Source organism: Trichosurus vulpecula, chromosome 8 (genome assembly GCF_011100635.1).
Source record: "Trichosurus vulpecula isolate mTriVul1 chromosome 8, mTriVul1.pri, whole genome shotgun sequence".
Lineage (NCBI taxonomy): Eukaryota > Metazoa > Chordata > Mammalia > Diprotodontia > Phalangeridae > Trichosurus > Trichosurus vulpecula.
The window spans coordinates 98,576,107-98,592,365 of NC_050580.1; the positions used below are offsets into that span (position 1 = coordinate 98,576,107).

A 16,259-nucleotide genomic window follows, 5' to 3' on the forward strand; every position below is an offset into this window, starting at 1 on the left:
ACATCATCCTTCTCCTCTCTTATTCACATGCTCATTGATGGATTTCCTCTCTATTGTGCTTTCCACAATGGCAATTTCAAACTATTTTTTTCTTTTCTTAAGACTCCTTCAATACCTTTCCTTATCTCTAAGGAATCTCCTACTTTATTGGTTAAAAAGAAAATATCCACTATGAGCATCCTCTTCTTCCCTACTCTACATCTCTTGAAGGAAAAAGTTCCATCTCACCATGTCATTTACCTGCTCAAGAAACTCCAGTGGCTCTCTACTCCTTTTAATATACGGGCAAACTTCCCTGAAACCCTTCACAATCTGACACAATTATGTTTTTCCAGACCGATCTATTTGATGTTTACAACATTCTCTCTCTCCTCTGTTATCAGTTCCCATGCCATCTCCTTCATGGGGCCTAGCTTGATTTCCCTGGTTGTTATTGCTCTGCCAACAATATCTTTGAATTCAATTCATACACATTTTTCCTTTTGTAGGAAATGCTGTTTTTCCTCAGTAGAATCCAAAATTCTTGAAAACAAGGACTATTTTATCTTTTGTTTCTGTAACTCCAGTGACTAGTACATGGCCTGGCATCTAAACAGTATATAATAAAGTCTTTTTCTATATCTATTGATATACCTGAATGATTTTTGCTGATATGGGATGAGTCTTCAGAAAGTGACTAGAGTGGGTTATGATATAGAAGTAGAAATCTTTTCCACAGAGTTATCATTAGATTCACAGAAATGGCTGAAACTATCAATAGAGATGGTATGGGAAAAAAACAGAGTAAAGGGCTCAAGACACAGCCTTGGGGAAAACCTATCATTAGGATATGGGAGATGCAGCTATGATCCTACAGAGGAAGCCGAGATGAAGCAATCAGAAATGTAAGAGAACAGATAGCATTGTCACAAAAGTAGAGAAAAAAGAGACTATGCAAGAGTAGATGGTGGTCAATAGCTTCAAAAGAAAGCCCAAAGAGTTTATTAAATTGCTTATATCCATTGACCCAGCAATAACACTACTAGGTCTATTTCCCAAGATGATTAGAGAAAAAAGAAAAGAATTTATATTTTCTTAAATATTTATAGCAACTCTTTTGGTGGTATCAAAGAACTGGAAATTGTGGGGATGCCTGTCAGTGGCAGAATGGTTGAACAAGTTTTGGTATATGATTCTTATGGAATGCTACTGTGCTGTAAGAAATTATGACCTTGGTGATCTTAGAAAAACATGGATATACTTGCACAAAATAATGAAGAGTGAAATGAGCAGAACCAAGAGATGTTGTATACAGCAAAAGCAATATTGTTTTAAGAACAACTCTGAACAACTAAGTAATTTTATTATAAATACTCAAATTAACTACAAAGGACATATGATGTAAGAAACTATCTGCATCCAGAGAAAGAACTGATAAATACATTATGGAATGGTTTTACATACAATTACATATGTGTATATGCATATGTATGTGTATGTAGATATATGTATGTGTATATATATGACATATATATGTATATATACATATATATACATATGATTTGTATCTAATGGTAGCCATCTCTAGGGTGGGGGGAGGGAAGAAAAAAAAGAAATTTACATGATAACTTTATTATATACTTAAAGGAAATAGCAATTTGTATATAACAGATTCATAGTTTCATGTATAATCATCTTTTTTTCCTATTCTACCATGTTATGGAAGTGTTTGTTTTATTTCTTAAGTCCAGGATAAAATTTTAAAAATTTTAAAGGATAAGGATGGAGAAAAGGGTACTGGATTTAGCAATTATGAGGTTTTAAGATTAGAAGATGTTTCATTGAATAGTGGGGTAGGCGCCATATTGCAAGAAGTTGAGATGTGAGTTGGAGCAGTGGTGAAGTGCAAGCAAATGAGTGTGACATTTCCCTCTAACCCCACCCCTACTAAACTCTCTATTTTTAGTGGTCACAACTATCCTTATCTTCACCTCTTTACTTTCTTTAACTCCTCAAATGAGATAATATTGTTAAAGCACTTAGCACAGGGCCTGTCACATAGTAAGCACCATACAAATGCTTATTACCTTTTTCTTTCCCCACCTCCTCCAAGTCCACTAAGTTGCCAAGCCTTATCAGTTCTCGGTATCACTTTCATCCATCACCACTATGGATGGACTATTGTAATAGCTTCCTAACTGGTCTCCCTACATCTTTTCTCTCTCCTACATAATCCATATTCTGCATAGCTACCAAACTGATAGTCTTAAAGCTCAGTTCTGATTTTTGTCATTTTTGTTATTGATATGATCAGTTTTCCTAATATTGACTAGCCCTGCATTCCTGATATAAATCTTACCTCATCATAAAGGATGATTTATGTGATATATTACTGTAATCTTCTTGCTAGTATTTTATTTAAATTTTTTCATAATATTTATTAGGGAAACTTGTCTGCAGTTTTCTTTCTCTGTTTTTGCCCTCTCTAGTTTAAGTATCAAAAGCATATTTGTGTCATAGAAGAAAGTGGGTAAGACTCTTATTTTTTCAAATAATTTATATGGTATTGTAATCAATTTTTAAAAAACATTTGGTAGATTTCACTTGTAAATCTATATGGTCCTGGGGAGTTTTGCTTAAGTAGCTCTTCTATGCCTTGTTCAAATTATTTTTTAAGATAGAGTTATTTAAGTATTCTGTCTTTCTGTTAATCTGGGCAGTTTTTAGTTTTCTAAACATTCATCCATTTCACTTAGATTTTCTGTTTTATTGGCAAACAATTGGCAGAATAGCTTCTAACAATTGCTTTCATTTCATCCTCATTGGTGGTGCATTCACATGTTTAATTTTTTATAACAGTATTTTCACTTTCTTCTTTTGTTACTCAAATCAACCAATGGCTTGTCTATTTAATTGTTTCTTTCGTAAAACAGCACCTAGTTTTATTTATTAGCTCAATGGCTTCTCTATTTAAAATTTTTAATCTCCCCTTTGATTTTCAGGATTTTTATCTTAGTGTTTAATTAGAGATTTTTAATTTGTTCTTTTTCTAGTTTTTTTAATTGAATGCAAAATTCATTATCTGCTTTTTCTCTTTATTTTTCAAGTAAGCCTTTATAGATAACAGTTTTTCTCATAAGTACTGCTTTGGCTAAATCCCACAAATTTTAATATGTTGTCTCATTGTTAGCATTCCCTTTAATAAAATTGTTTGTTGTTTCTATGATCTGTTCTTTGACCCTCTCATTCTTTAAAATTAGATTATTTATTTAGATTAATAGTTGTTATTTAATTTTCTGTTATCTATGAGATTTTTATGCTCCAAAACATGGTCAATTTTTGTGAAGGTGCCACATGCAGCTCAGAAAAAGGCATACTTCTTCCTATTTCCATTAATTTTTCTCCAGAGGTCTATCATATTTAACTTTTCTAAAATTCTGTTCATCTCCTTAACTTCCTTCCTGTTTATTTTATAGCTAGTCATCTAGTTTTGAAAGGGGAAAGTTGAGGTTCCCTACCAGTTTAGTTATAGTCTATTTGTTCCTATAACTCACTTAACTTTTTCTTTAAGAATTTGGATTCCATACCATTTAAGGAACATATGTTTAGCATTAATATCTCTTCATTGTCTATGGTACCTTTTTAGTAAAATATAGTTTCCCTGATTGTCTTTTTTGATAAGGTCCATTTTTGCTTTAGCCTTCTTTGAGATAATGATTGTTGCCCCTGACTATTTTTTCTACTTTAGCTGAAGCATAATAGATTCTACCCCAGTCCCTCTTTTAAACTCTGTATGTGTCTTTCCATTTCAAGTACCTTTCTTTTAAACAACATATTGTTGATTTTCGTATCTAATCCATTCTATCTGCTTCCATTTTATGAGTATGTTCATTCCATTCAAATTAACAGTTCTGATTACTATACATTTCTCTCCATCCTATTTTCTTCTGTTTAACCTTCTCTATATCTTTTTATTCTTTCCCTCTTCAAAAGTTGATTAGAAAATTTCTAACACTGCCTCCATTAAGTTGCCCTCCTTCTTATTATCCCCCTTTTCTCTTACCCCTTTTCCTTTCTACGTTTGGTAAGATATATGTCTATACAGAACTGAGTGTGTGTGTGTGTGTGTGTGTACACATAGAACATATTCTCCCCTTTTTTAATCAATTCTGATGAGAGTGAGCTTTAAGTGTTGCCTGCCCCTTCAATTCTCCCTCCACCATAAAATCTTTGCATTACATGCTTCTTTTATGTAAGATAATTTCCCCCACTCTTCCTCTCTCTCTTCCCCCTTCTCCTAATGCACCCCTCTTTTTCATCCCTTCATTTTTTGATCATCCCATCACAGTTAACTCACACCCATGCACCCAATGTACACTCCTTCTAACTGCTCTAATAATGATAAAGTTCTTAGGAGTTAAAAGTATCCTCTTCCCACATACAGGAACATAAATAGTTTAACCTTACTGAATCCCTTGTGATTTCTCTTCCCTGTTTACCTTTTTATGCTTTTCTTGAGTCATGTCTGAATGCCAAATTTTCTATTCATCTCTCATATTTTAATCAGGAATGCTTAAAAGTTCTCTAGTTCATAAGTGTCCATTTTTTACTCTGAAGAATATACTCAATTTTGCTAGGTAAGTTATTTTTGGCTGTAACTCTACCCCATTTGCCTTCTGAAATATCATATTCCAAGGCCTCTGTTCCTTTAACATGAAAGTTGCTAAATCTTTTGTGATCTTGACTATGGCTCCATGAAATTTTAATGGTTTCTTTCTGGCAGTTTTCCTTGATGATGGCTTGAAATATGATGGGAAGGCTTTTTTTAATCATGGCTTTCAGGTAATACAACAATCCTTAAATTCTCTTTCTTCAATCTACTATGTTTGTTAGTTCTTTTTCCAATGAGATCTTTCACATTTTCTTCCATTTTTGCATTCTTTTGACTTTGTTTTATTGTTCCTTTATGTCCCATGGAGTCATTAGTTTCCACTGATTGAATTCTAATTTTTAAGAAATTATTTTCTTCAGTGAACCTTTGTACCTCTTTTTTGATTTGTCTAATTCTGCTTTTAAGGAGTTATTTTCTTCGATGTATTTTTGTGCCTCTTTTTTCATTTGGCAAATTCCATTTTTCAAGGTTTATTTGCTTCAGCATTTTTATGCCTCCTTCATCAAGTTGTTAATTCTCTTTTCATAATTTTCTTCATAACATTTCTTTTCCCAATTTTTCCTCTTCCACTGGTATCTCTTTCTTTAGTTCTTCCAGGAATTCTTATTGGGCCTATTTTTTTTTCCTTTGAGACTTTGATTATAGCTCTTTTCAAATTGTTTTCTCCTGAGTTTGTGTCTTGGTATTTCTTGTCTCATTGTAGATTTTTATGATCATATTCTTTTTTTTTGTTTGCTCACATTTCCAGACTATTTCTTGACTTTAGACTTCATGTTAAAGTTTGGGTTTTGCTCACCTAGTGGTTGGAAGACACTGAGCCAATCTTTAAGCTTTTTCCGAATGCTATTTTTAGAACCAGGTCTGGGACCTGAATGTTTTTGGTGATTCCAAAGCAATATGATCCAGGGAGAGGTCTGCTCACTGATCTCTGGGTCTATGCCCTGGTCTTTACCCAAGAGGGGCCCTTTCTCTCCTGTAACTGCAAACACTAGAACTTCTCTGGGAGTTCTCCCTGGGACTACAACACAGAACTGTATATAGGGTGCCTTGTACTGAAACCAGTGCCATATTAGCTCTTTCTGACTAGTTTTCTGATTTCCTTCCCATTTCTGTGCTGAGAGCTACTAAAGTGGCTGTAGCTGTATACTACTTGTGTTGTTGCTGCATGTGTTCCAGGCCAGCTCCCCTCCTGTGTCACAAATCTGTGAAATTTTCTTGATCTGAAAAAATATTTCACCACAACTTTTTGTAGGATGCGCCACTCCAGAATTTGATTTGACATGTTATTTGAAAGTTGTTTGAAGGGAAATGTTGCAAGAGTGTGGCGAGGTTGCTGCCTCTACTGTGCCATCTTGCCTATACCTCTTGTGAATTTTTCCCTTTTATTTATTTTAATAAGTTAATGAATTTATTTTTAGTTTTCAACATTCACTTACATAAGTTTTAAATTTTCTCCCTCTCCCTCTCCTCCCTCCTCCCCAAGACAACATGCAATCTGATATAGGCTTTACATGTAAATATATATATATATATACATACATATATATATGTATGTATGTATACTCCTATTAAACATATTTTCACATTAGTCATGTTGAATTAGAATGAATGGAACAACTAGAAAGAAAAAAAACAAAAAAAGTAAATAGTCTGCTTCTCACTGTATTCAGATTCCATAGTTCTTTGTCTGGATATGGATGGCATTTTCCATGATGAGTCTTTAAAATTGTTTCAGGTCCTTGAATTGCTGGAAAGAGCTAAGTCTATCAGTCAGTCATTGCACACTGTGGCTGTTACTGTGTACAATGTTCTCCTGGTTCTGCTCACTTCACTCAGCATCAGTTCATATAGGTCTTTCCAAGTTTTTTCTGAAGTCTGTCTGTCCATCATTTCATATAACACAATAGTATTACATTACATTCATATAACACAACTTGTTCAGCCAATACCCAATTGGTGGGCATCCTCTCAATTTCCAGTTCTTGGCCACCACCACAGATCCATCCCCTTTTGCCCACTAACATGGTCACAAACTTAATTCAAGGTTTCATATCTTGTTTCAAACACAGACTATTATAATAGCCTTCTGATTAATCTTCTGCCTCAGATCTTCTTCTGCTTCAATCCATTCCACATATACCTCAGAAAATAATATACTCTTAAAACACAAGTCTTACTCCATCATTGTTCAAAATCTTCAGTGATTCTCCATTCTCCAACATTTATCATTTGGCTTTTCTGTCCCATTAGCCAATCAAATAGGATGAGGTAGTACCTTAGAATTATTTTCATTCACATTTCTCCAATCAATAGTGAGTTACAGCATTTTTTAATGTGGCTATAGATAGCTTTGGTTACTTCATCTGAAAATTTAAATAAGTCCTTTACTAAGTAATTTTTTCACTCTAAAGAAAAATCCTCTTTGTCTTTTGTTTCTCTCAATGGCTTTAGGACATCAACACTATTCAAAGCACTGTCTATGGTTTTTACAAGTCCATGTAATATGAATAGTTAATAGACTTTCACCAATTATTCTACGTAGCTTGCACAATTTTCTCATGAAACAAAGTGGGACTAGTTCTTAACTTTTCAAGAATTTTGGGTCAGGGTGTTCTCTGTTCTCTAGGATAATATACAAACTTTCCAGTTGGTACTTAAAATCCTTTATAATATCATTCCAACTTTCTAACTTTGTAAACTTATTTTCTACTACTTGTGTTCATAAAAGTTACATTCCTACCAAAATGCCCCACCTGAGGTTCTAGAGATCTAGCATTCCATCTGCTGCCTCCAGTCTTTTGCACAGGTTGTCCCTAATGTCCAGAGCATATTACCTTCTCAAATATTCCTCAAAGAAGCCTTAGAATTCTAAAAGTCTCAGTTCATGTCCCTTATTACATCCTCAAATTATGTTATATTTACTTATCTATTTATGGGTTGTATCTCCCCTTGCAACATAAAATCTTTGAGGCAGAAACTGTGCATACGGGAGGCGGGGAGGGTTCTTCTGTTTCTGTTTCTGACTTTCCAGTACTTCGTACAGCATCTTAAATGTAGTCAGACTTAATACATACTTCTCGAAGGGAAATGAAGTGAAGTGAATTGGGCCACATAGATACTGACTGATACAGTTGACCTAGAACTTTTGCTGACCACAGTAACCAAATTAGAACTTTTTTAATAAAATAAACTGAGATCCCTTGAAGCTTTTTTATTTGCTCCTTTTTCAATAAAGTTGAAATGAAACATGTGTAGCTGTATTATTCTTGGGTTGCATAATTGGGCTGCTTTTCTACAAAATTAATTAGTGAATCAAAACGTAAACAAGCCCTTTCTTTTTTATATATTTCATGTCATTCTTCTTCTTAACACTAATTTTTTAACTGATTGAGTATTTTATTTATCCCCAATTACATATAAAAACAATTTTTAACATTTATTTTTAAAAACTTTAAGTTCCAAATTCTCTCTTTTTCTCCTTTCCCACTCCTCTCATTGAGAAGGCAAGCAATTTGATATAGGTTATAGCTGTGTAGTCATAAAAAAACATTTCTATATTAGACATGTTGTGAAAGAAAACAGACAAAAAAAACTCAAGAAAAATAAAGTAAAAAGTATGCTTCAATCTCTATTCAGACACCATCAATTCTTTCTCTGTGGATGGATAGCATTTTTCAATCATAAGTCCTTCAGAGTTGTCTTGCATTATCGTATTGCTGATAATAGCTGTTATTTACAGCTGATCATGGTACAATATTCCTTTCACTTTGTACACAGTACATTTCACTTCATATCAGATCATATAAGTCTTTCCAGATTTTTTATGAGAGCATCCTGCTCTTCATTTTTTATAGCAAAATAGTGTTCTATCGCAATCACATACCACAATTTGTTCAGCCACCCCCCAATTTACAGGAATCCCCTCAATATCCAATTCTTTGCCACCAGAAAACAGGTGCTACAAATATTTTTGTATATATGGTCCTTTCACTTTTTGTTTTTTAATCTCTTTTGGGATACAGACATAGTAATGGTATTGCTAGGTCAATGAGCAATGGTATTGCTTAGTTTTATAGCCCTTTGGGCATAGTTCCAAATTGCTCTACAGAGTTGTTGAATCAGTTCACAACTCTACCAACATTGCATTGATGTCTCATTTTTCCCACTTCCCCTCCAACATTTATTATTTAACTTTTCTGTCCCATTAGCCAATCAAATAGGTATGAGGTAGTACCTTAGAATTATTTTCATTCACATTTCTCCAATCAATAGTGAGTTAGAACATTTTTTAATGTGGCTATAGATAATTTTTGTTGCTTCATCTGAAAATTTAAAATAAGTCCTTTATTAAGTAATTTTTTCAATCTAAAGAAAAATCCTCTTTGTCTTTTGTTTCTCTCAATGGCTTTAGGACATCAACACTATTCAAAGCACGGTCTATGGTTTTTACAAGTCCATGTAACATGAATAGTTAATAGACTTTCACCAATTATTTTATGTAACTTGCACAATTTGCTCATGAAACAAAGTGGGACTAGCTCTTATCTTTTCCAGAATTTTGGGTCAGGGTGTTTTGAGGAAGGTTTACTCAAAAACCTACATAACTTTTACCAAAAGATGAGTATGATAGCTATAAACCTATCCCCTTCATTCCCATCTACATTTGTACTTTAAAACATAATTCAGAGTGTTTCAACTAAAATAGTGTACTAGCTTAATCAGTCTTCTTGCCTCTGGTGTTTCCCCTGCTGCATTCCAATCTTCAGCCACCTGCCCAAGTAATCTTCTTAATTCATTAATCTATTCACTTCATTCTTCTGCTCATAGAGTCTCTCAGTGGTTCCCCACTGCTTATGGGAAAAAATGTTAACTCAATAAATTTTCATGTCCCTTCATAATCTGATCCCAACAAACCTTGTGAGCTTTGTTTCACACTATTATCCTTGTACCCACCACCTAGCTAAATTATACTAGTTCCCTAATCTTGCCCTGCCTTCTCTATCATACATGAATTTGCATATTCTATTACCCATGCCTAGAACAGATGCCCCCACTATCTTCACCTACTGACTACCTTCTCTTTCTTTAAAGTCCACATAAGATACCATGTCCTCCAAAAGTACTTTCTGAAGTAAGCTAGAAGCCATACTTCATCTCTTACTCCTTTTGGTCCAACTTCTCCTATGATATTGTGCATTGACATGATGCCTCTTCATCTTCTTCTACAGACTGCTTCCTAAATCATGACATTACCCCAATATTGGAACTCTCCCTATTTGCTGGTTCTTCTCTTCTACATGTAAACATGCCCATTCTCCCCCAATCCTTAGAGCAAAAACAAAACACTTCACTAGAACCTATCCTTCCTTCACATTATGATCTTATGTTTCTCTTCTCTTTTTCAGCCAAATTCAGGAAAAGAATGTGGGGATGGGAAGTGCCTTTGAGGATAAGGAGAAGCTATTTATAAGTGTTGTCTCTACTTCCTCTCTCTCACTACTAAACCCTTTGAGATTTGGCTTCTAACCTCATCACTCAACTAAAACTGCTCCCTCCATTGATGTCTGAATTGAAAATGAGATATTCCCCCTCAGTTCCCATCTGTCTTGAATCTTGTTGGCATCATTTGACACTGCTGAGCACCTTCTGCTTTTGGATTCTTTCTCCATTAAGTGTTTTTGTGACATTGTTCTCTCTTCGTTCTCCTTTCTGATTATTCTTTCCCATCCTTTGCTGGATGATAATATAGTATTTATTAAACTCTTACTATGTGAAAGGCATGGTACTAACTGCTGGGGAAACAAATAAACCTAATATAGTACCTGCCTTCAAGGATCTTACATTCTATTGCAGAATGACGACACATGCAGAAAAATTAGAAAAGGGAGAGGGAGTACATCAGGTGGAGTATACTTTAGAAATATCCAAGTGATAGTGAGGCCTGGTTTAGGCAAAAAAAGACAAAAGCTCAACTATCAGAGCCCAAGTTCTAAGAGGTAGAGCATAAGTTCTTGTTAAAGGAAGATGGAAAATCTGGAAAGATTTAAATGGACTGATGCCAAGTGAAGTGGGAAGAACGAGGAAAACGTTTTACACAGTAACAGCAATATGGTAATGATGATCAACTGTGAAAGAAAGACTTAGCTATTCTGATCAACACAATGATCTATAACAATTCCAAAGGACTTATGATGAAAAATGCTATCTACCTCCAGGGAGAGAACTAATGAAGTCTGATTTTAGATCAAAGTATATTTTCCCAGTTTTTTTGTTTTTTTTCCAACATGATTAATGTGGAACTATATTTTGTATGACTTCACATATATAATGGGTATCATATTGGTTGGCTTCTCAATAAGTAGTGGGGGTGCTGGAGGAAGGGATAGAATTGGGAACCAAAAACTTAAACACTTAATGTTAAAAACAAATAAATAAAGTTTCTGCTCACTTCATTTTGCATGGAGTTCGAGCAACATAAATAATCTCATTTCTCAGGGACAGCAGTACCAGAATTCCATTATTGATGAAGAGGAGGATCATGGTAAGGAGAGAGAGGTAGAGATCTAAAGGACCTCAGTTTTCTCAACTCTACCCACATTCTTTCCTCATCTCCCTTTTCCTCTGATATTTGCATTTTCTGATAGCATTGTCTTTTTCTCCCCTTTGAGGGTGTTGAGCTCTCTGCCCTATGTTCTTTGTTCTTTATGAACTGTTACCTCAATAACATACTCTCTGCCTCTCCATCCCAAGATTTCTTTCCTTCAAGAGGCAGAATATGTCTCCACCCCAGAAACTCAACTTAAGGACTTTTGTTCATACTAGGTGCCCTGAACTAAAAGGGTAACAAGGGGAAAGGTCTAGAGCTCTTTGGTCTCCCTCTTTGGCTTACCTTGTTGGAGGAGTGAACAAGGTGATATAATCTTAATTGAGAGTTCACTCAGTGGGTGTTTGGGGAGAAGAGAGGAAATGGAGTGTTCCGTTGCATAAAAGTCTTTTGGGGGTGCTGACTTTCTATTCTATCATCTCCAAATACCTGCTGACTTGTTTTATTCCTACCTCAATGTGCTCCTTCCTTTTCTACCTGTCTACTCCCCACCTCTGGGGGAAGTGTTTACAGCATTATTCTTCCCAAATTCAGTTCTTCTCCTCAATGTTTACTTTTCTTCAGAGGGGTCTGTGCCTCACTCTGCCAGGTACACTACCCCCTCTGCTCTATGCCCCCCATATTTGGGGAGTCAATTGCCCTTTACAATCTAAGAAGTGAGTAAAAAGAATTGCTTCAATTCTCAAAATTCCAGAAAAGTCCATTATTTGGGGGGATTTCAATTCCCCCTCCACTCCAAAAAAAATCAGTTCCCTCTGAGGGAGGTGAGTAGGAGTAACAAGAAAACCCTTCCCCTCTCATAATCAAATCTTTACTTCATTCTTTCTCATCCTTTCCACTGCCAAAATTCCATCGTCCAATGTCTTTGGCTTTCCTCTCCTACTTCCTAGGTTTCTCTTTTATGTTAAAACAAACACTTAAGCCTGACATTTACGGATCTCTATAATCTGGATCCAACCTATCTTTCATATACCCTAACTGTAGGCATCCCCTGCTATTACTCTATCCTGGGCCTCCTATTTTCTTTCAATAATCTCTAAGTGAAATAATTAGCTCTCATGGGTTCAAGCATCATCTATTTCCAGATGATTCACAATTCCATATATCCAGCTTGAAACTCTTCCCTGATTCCACAAATGTCTATTGAACATTTAAAACTACAAACCCTAGACACATCTCAAACTCAATGATCAAAACAGAAATAATTCTTTTTCATTCCAAACTCATCCTTCTTATGAACCATTATCCTGTCAGTCTCCTAGAAATATAACCTAGGTGTTATATTTGACTCATCATTCTCTACCGCATACATTCAGTGGCCAGGTTTCATTATTTCTTCCTCTACAACACCTCTTATCTGTCTTCTCTTAATTTACAAAACTATATTAGTTCACTGGTAATCACCTCTATTACTGCAATGGGTTCCTAATTAGCATCCCTGCCTTGGGCTTCTTTTCACTAGAATCCAGTCTATACAGTTATCAAAAGGATTTTCCTTACCACATATTTGACTGTGTCACTCTTTTACTCAATCAACTCTAGTGGCTCACTATTACCTCTCAGATAAAATATAAACTCTTTTTTTTAGCCTTCAGAGCCATTAGAAACCTAGCTTAACCTTTCTTTCCAGGTTCATGATATATTTATTCCTCTCCCTACACTCCATAGGTCATCTACAATGGCTCGTCTTACTATTCCTCTCATATGACACTCCATTTCCCTTCTCCTTGTCTTTGCATTGGCCTTCCTCCCATGACCAGAATGGACTCCCTCCTCACCTCTGCCTTATAAAATCATTTGTATTTCTTTTGTATTTACATAATACATTTTGTATTTAGTCTGTATATACCATATGCCCAGGACAGTGTGGTGTTGTGGATAGAGCCCTGGCCTTGGAGTCAAAGCAACTTGGTTTTAAGTCTTCCCTCTCTCACACACACTTGCTATGTGACTCTAGGAAAGTGATTTAACTTCTCAACGCTGCAGGCAACTCTCAAAACAATAAGTTTAAATAAGGTGCTATCTTGCTTGGTACAATGAATTTACCCATGTGTAAGTTCCTTACATCAATGAAGTTACAGGTCCAGTATCCTATCTTTATTCACTATATGAATACATATATACATATATACATACATACATACATATGCTTGTGTGTATGTATATGTATTTATATATACATACACACACACACACACACACACATACATGTTGTCTTCTTCAGTAGAACGTGAGCTCCTCAAGATCAGGGACTGTTTTATTTCTGTCTTTGTATCTTCTACCTAGCACAGTATCTGGCACAAAGAGGGTCTTAATCACTGCTTGTTGACTGACTGATTGGCTCTCCTCCTTGGTTAACTTTTCCTTGTTTGCAGACTAGACTATAGGCTCCTTGAGTAAACAGAATAAGCAGCTTTTCCAGTATAATGTTCAAAGTAGGTACTTAATAAATTTTCATTGAATTAAAGGGAATATAATTAAGTCAGTGGACTTAAATTTACTACAAAAGGAAGAGCTTCGTTTATTTAATTCATTTATAACCCAGTCTAACAGTTATGGAGGCTGGGTAAATGCCATAGTAAGCTACAACTTAAAATTGCTAAACCTGTTATCTATCAGACAAAAAATATAATAATTTAAAATAGCTTAAAAATCTGACAGAAAACTAATAGTATTAGAGACTTAATGGTGAAAGGCTATCTGGAATATAATACAATTTGTTTCAGACAAATTTATAGTTTTTACTCAATAAAGGAGAGAGTGCAGCAATTTTTTTTTTCTTTTGAAGTGTCTCAGATCTAAAAATATAATTGCTCGGGGGGATATGGGAGGGATCCTTAGAAGGGGAAAAGCAAGTAATAGGAGGGCAGAGTGATTGCTGGAGGAGGTGGGTGGGCAAGTAATAGGAAGATGATATAGCAGGTAGAAGTAAAGTAGAGGAGGCAGGAAGGATAGGAAACAAAAGATATGTACAAATAAAAAAACAAAGATCAGGAGTAGATTATGTTTGGGAAAGTATATGTCTATATACACATGTATATATGTATAAGTGTATGTATATATCTGTGTGTATGTATATATCAAGAAATATCTAAATTATATTGTAGCCTTCTGGGGGGTAGGGAGAGGGGAAAAAAGAACAAAGTTAAAAAGTGCACAGCAGAGAACAAAAGAAAACACAAGGAAGCAAAGCAAAGATGGACAATTCTCAACACAAGGTGTACTATTTATCATACAAGCTTTCTTGAAATGAAAATTTATTGTTAAATATTCTGAATCTTCTCCTATGTTCTGCTATGCACATGACATGATTTTTTTCTTTTTACTTTATATTTGTTTCAATATTTAAGTTTATGATATGTTTTTGTTACTTTTCTTTATTTTGTATTTGTGTTCCAGTAAAATAAAATTCAATTAAAAAATAAAAAAATAAAAATATAATTACTTTCATGTGCCTTTTTCTACAACTGCAATTTATATTCATACTCTCAAACTAATGTTTGAAAAGCTTGACTTCTCTAGGTATTTTCAATTAACTCCAAAATATGTCACTTTTGAAAAACCTCTTGGTCCAAGAATAAACCTCAATAAGAGATGTTATGCTGAAATCTAACTATGTTTATTATACTACTTTATTGGGTCCTATGCTAAGAACATAGGCCCACTCTTGCATAGTCTTGTGAGCAGGAAGAAAATTTTATGTATGTATATATGTATGTATGTATGTATCTATATGTTAGCCTAGACTTTAAAGCAGGAGTTCAAGTATTGGTTTAAGGAAAAAGAGAAGAGTACTTTGACATAGGAATTATAGCACCAAGACCTCAAAGTTTTTTTTTAAAGTTAATAAAACTAGAATGTATCAGATTAACTAATAATGTAAAACATATTAAGAAGTAATAAAAATAAAAGATGCAACTACTTACAATAACATGTTCCTCTGAGTGGGTTACCAACATAACGATTTTCAGAATCACATCTGCCAAAATATAAAATCTCAATCATTATTAAGCAATAACTTAAAAGAATTTTTATGTTATTCAAGTGAAAAAAGTATTGGAATGCTACAGTGAGAAATTCCAAAAAAAAGTAGATATTTTAAAGGTAGAACACAACTCAAGTAACAAAAAATATAAAATTTCTGCCTCAGCTTCAAAATCCTTTTACTTCAAGCTCCATGTAGAAGGGCCTTAGATTTTTTGCTGTTAGGCTTTTAAAGAGGTGAACTCTTCTTAGAAATAAATTATTGTTTGTTTCCTGAGTCTTTTCCATATTTTCTTTTGATAGCTCAGAGCTCTGATAACCTAAAAATTGTTAAGAAATAATAATTCCAATATAAAATACTTGGGAGTCTACCTGCCAAGACAAACCCAAGGACTGTGTGAACACAATTATAATACATTTTCCATGCAAATAAAGACAGATCTAAACAATTCAAGAGCTACAAAGTGCTCGTGGATAGGCTGAGCTAATAAAATAAAAATGACAAGTCCACCTGTGTTAATTTACTTATTCAATGCCATACCAATCACACTACCAAAAGATATTTCATAGAGACAGAAAAAGTAATAAAATTTATCTGGAAGACAAAAGGTCAAGAACACAAAGGAAATCAATAAAAAATGTGAAGGTATGCAGCCTAGCCATAGAAGATTTCAAACTATATTAAAAATCTATAATCATCAAAATAATCTGGCACTAGCTAAGAGATAGAGTGAGAGGTAAGTGGAATAGATGAGGCATACAATACACAATAGTAAATGACCATAGTAATCTAGTGTTTGATAAACCCAAAGATCCAAGCAATGTGGAAATGATTTGACAAAAAAAAAACTGGAAAACAGTTTGGTAGAAACTAGGTATAGACATACATTTCACACCATATACCAAGATAATGTCAAAATGGGTACATGATTTAGATGTAAAAGGATGATATCATAAGTTAATTAGGACAGCATAGAAAATTCTACCTATCAGATCTATGGATAAGGGAAGAATTGATGG

At 34.4% G+C, this 16,259-nt stretch overlaps 1 protein-coding gene across 1 annotated transcript in view; it reads right to left on the reverse strand.

Annotated features, from left to right (window-relative positions):
* Positions 1 to 16,259, reverse strand: part of ATRNL1 (attractin like 1) — a 578,692-nt gene that overhangs the window by 107,658 nt on the left and 454,775 nt on the right. Inside the window, exon 22 of the mRNA XM_036736548.1 lies at positions 15,182 to 15,234. Within this exon, the coding sequence (XP_036592443.1) occupies positions 15,182 to 15,234 (53 nt within the window). The remainder of the gene's footprint in view (positions 1 to 15,181; positions 15,235 to 16,259) is intronic.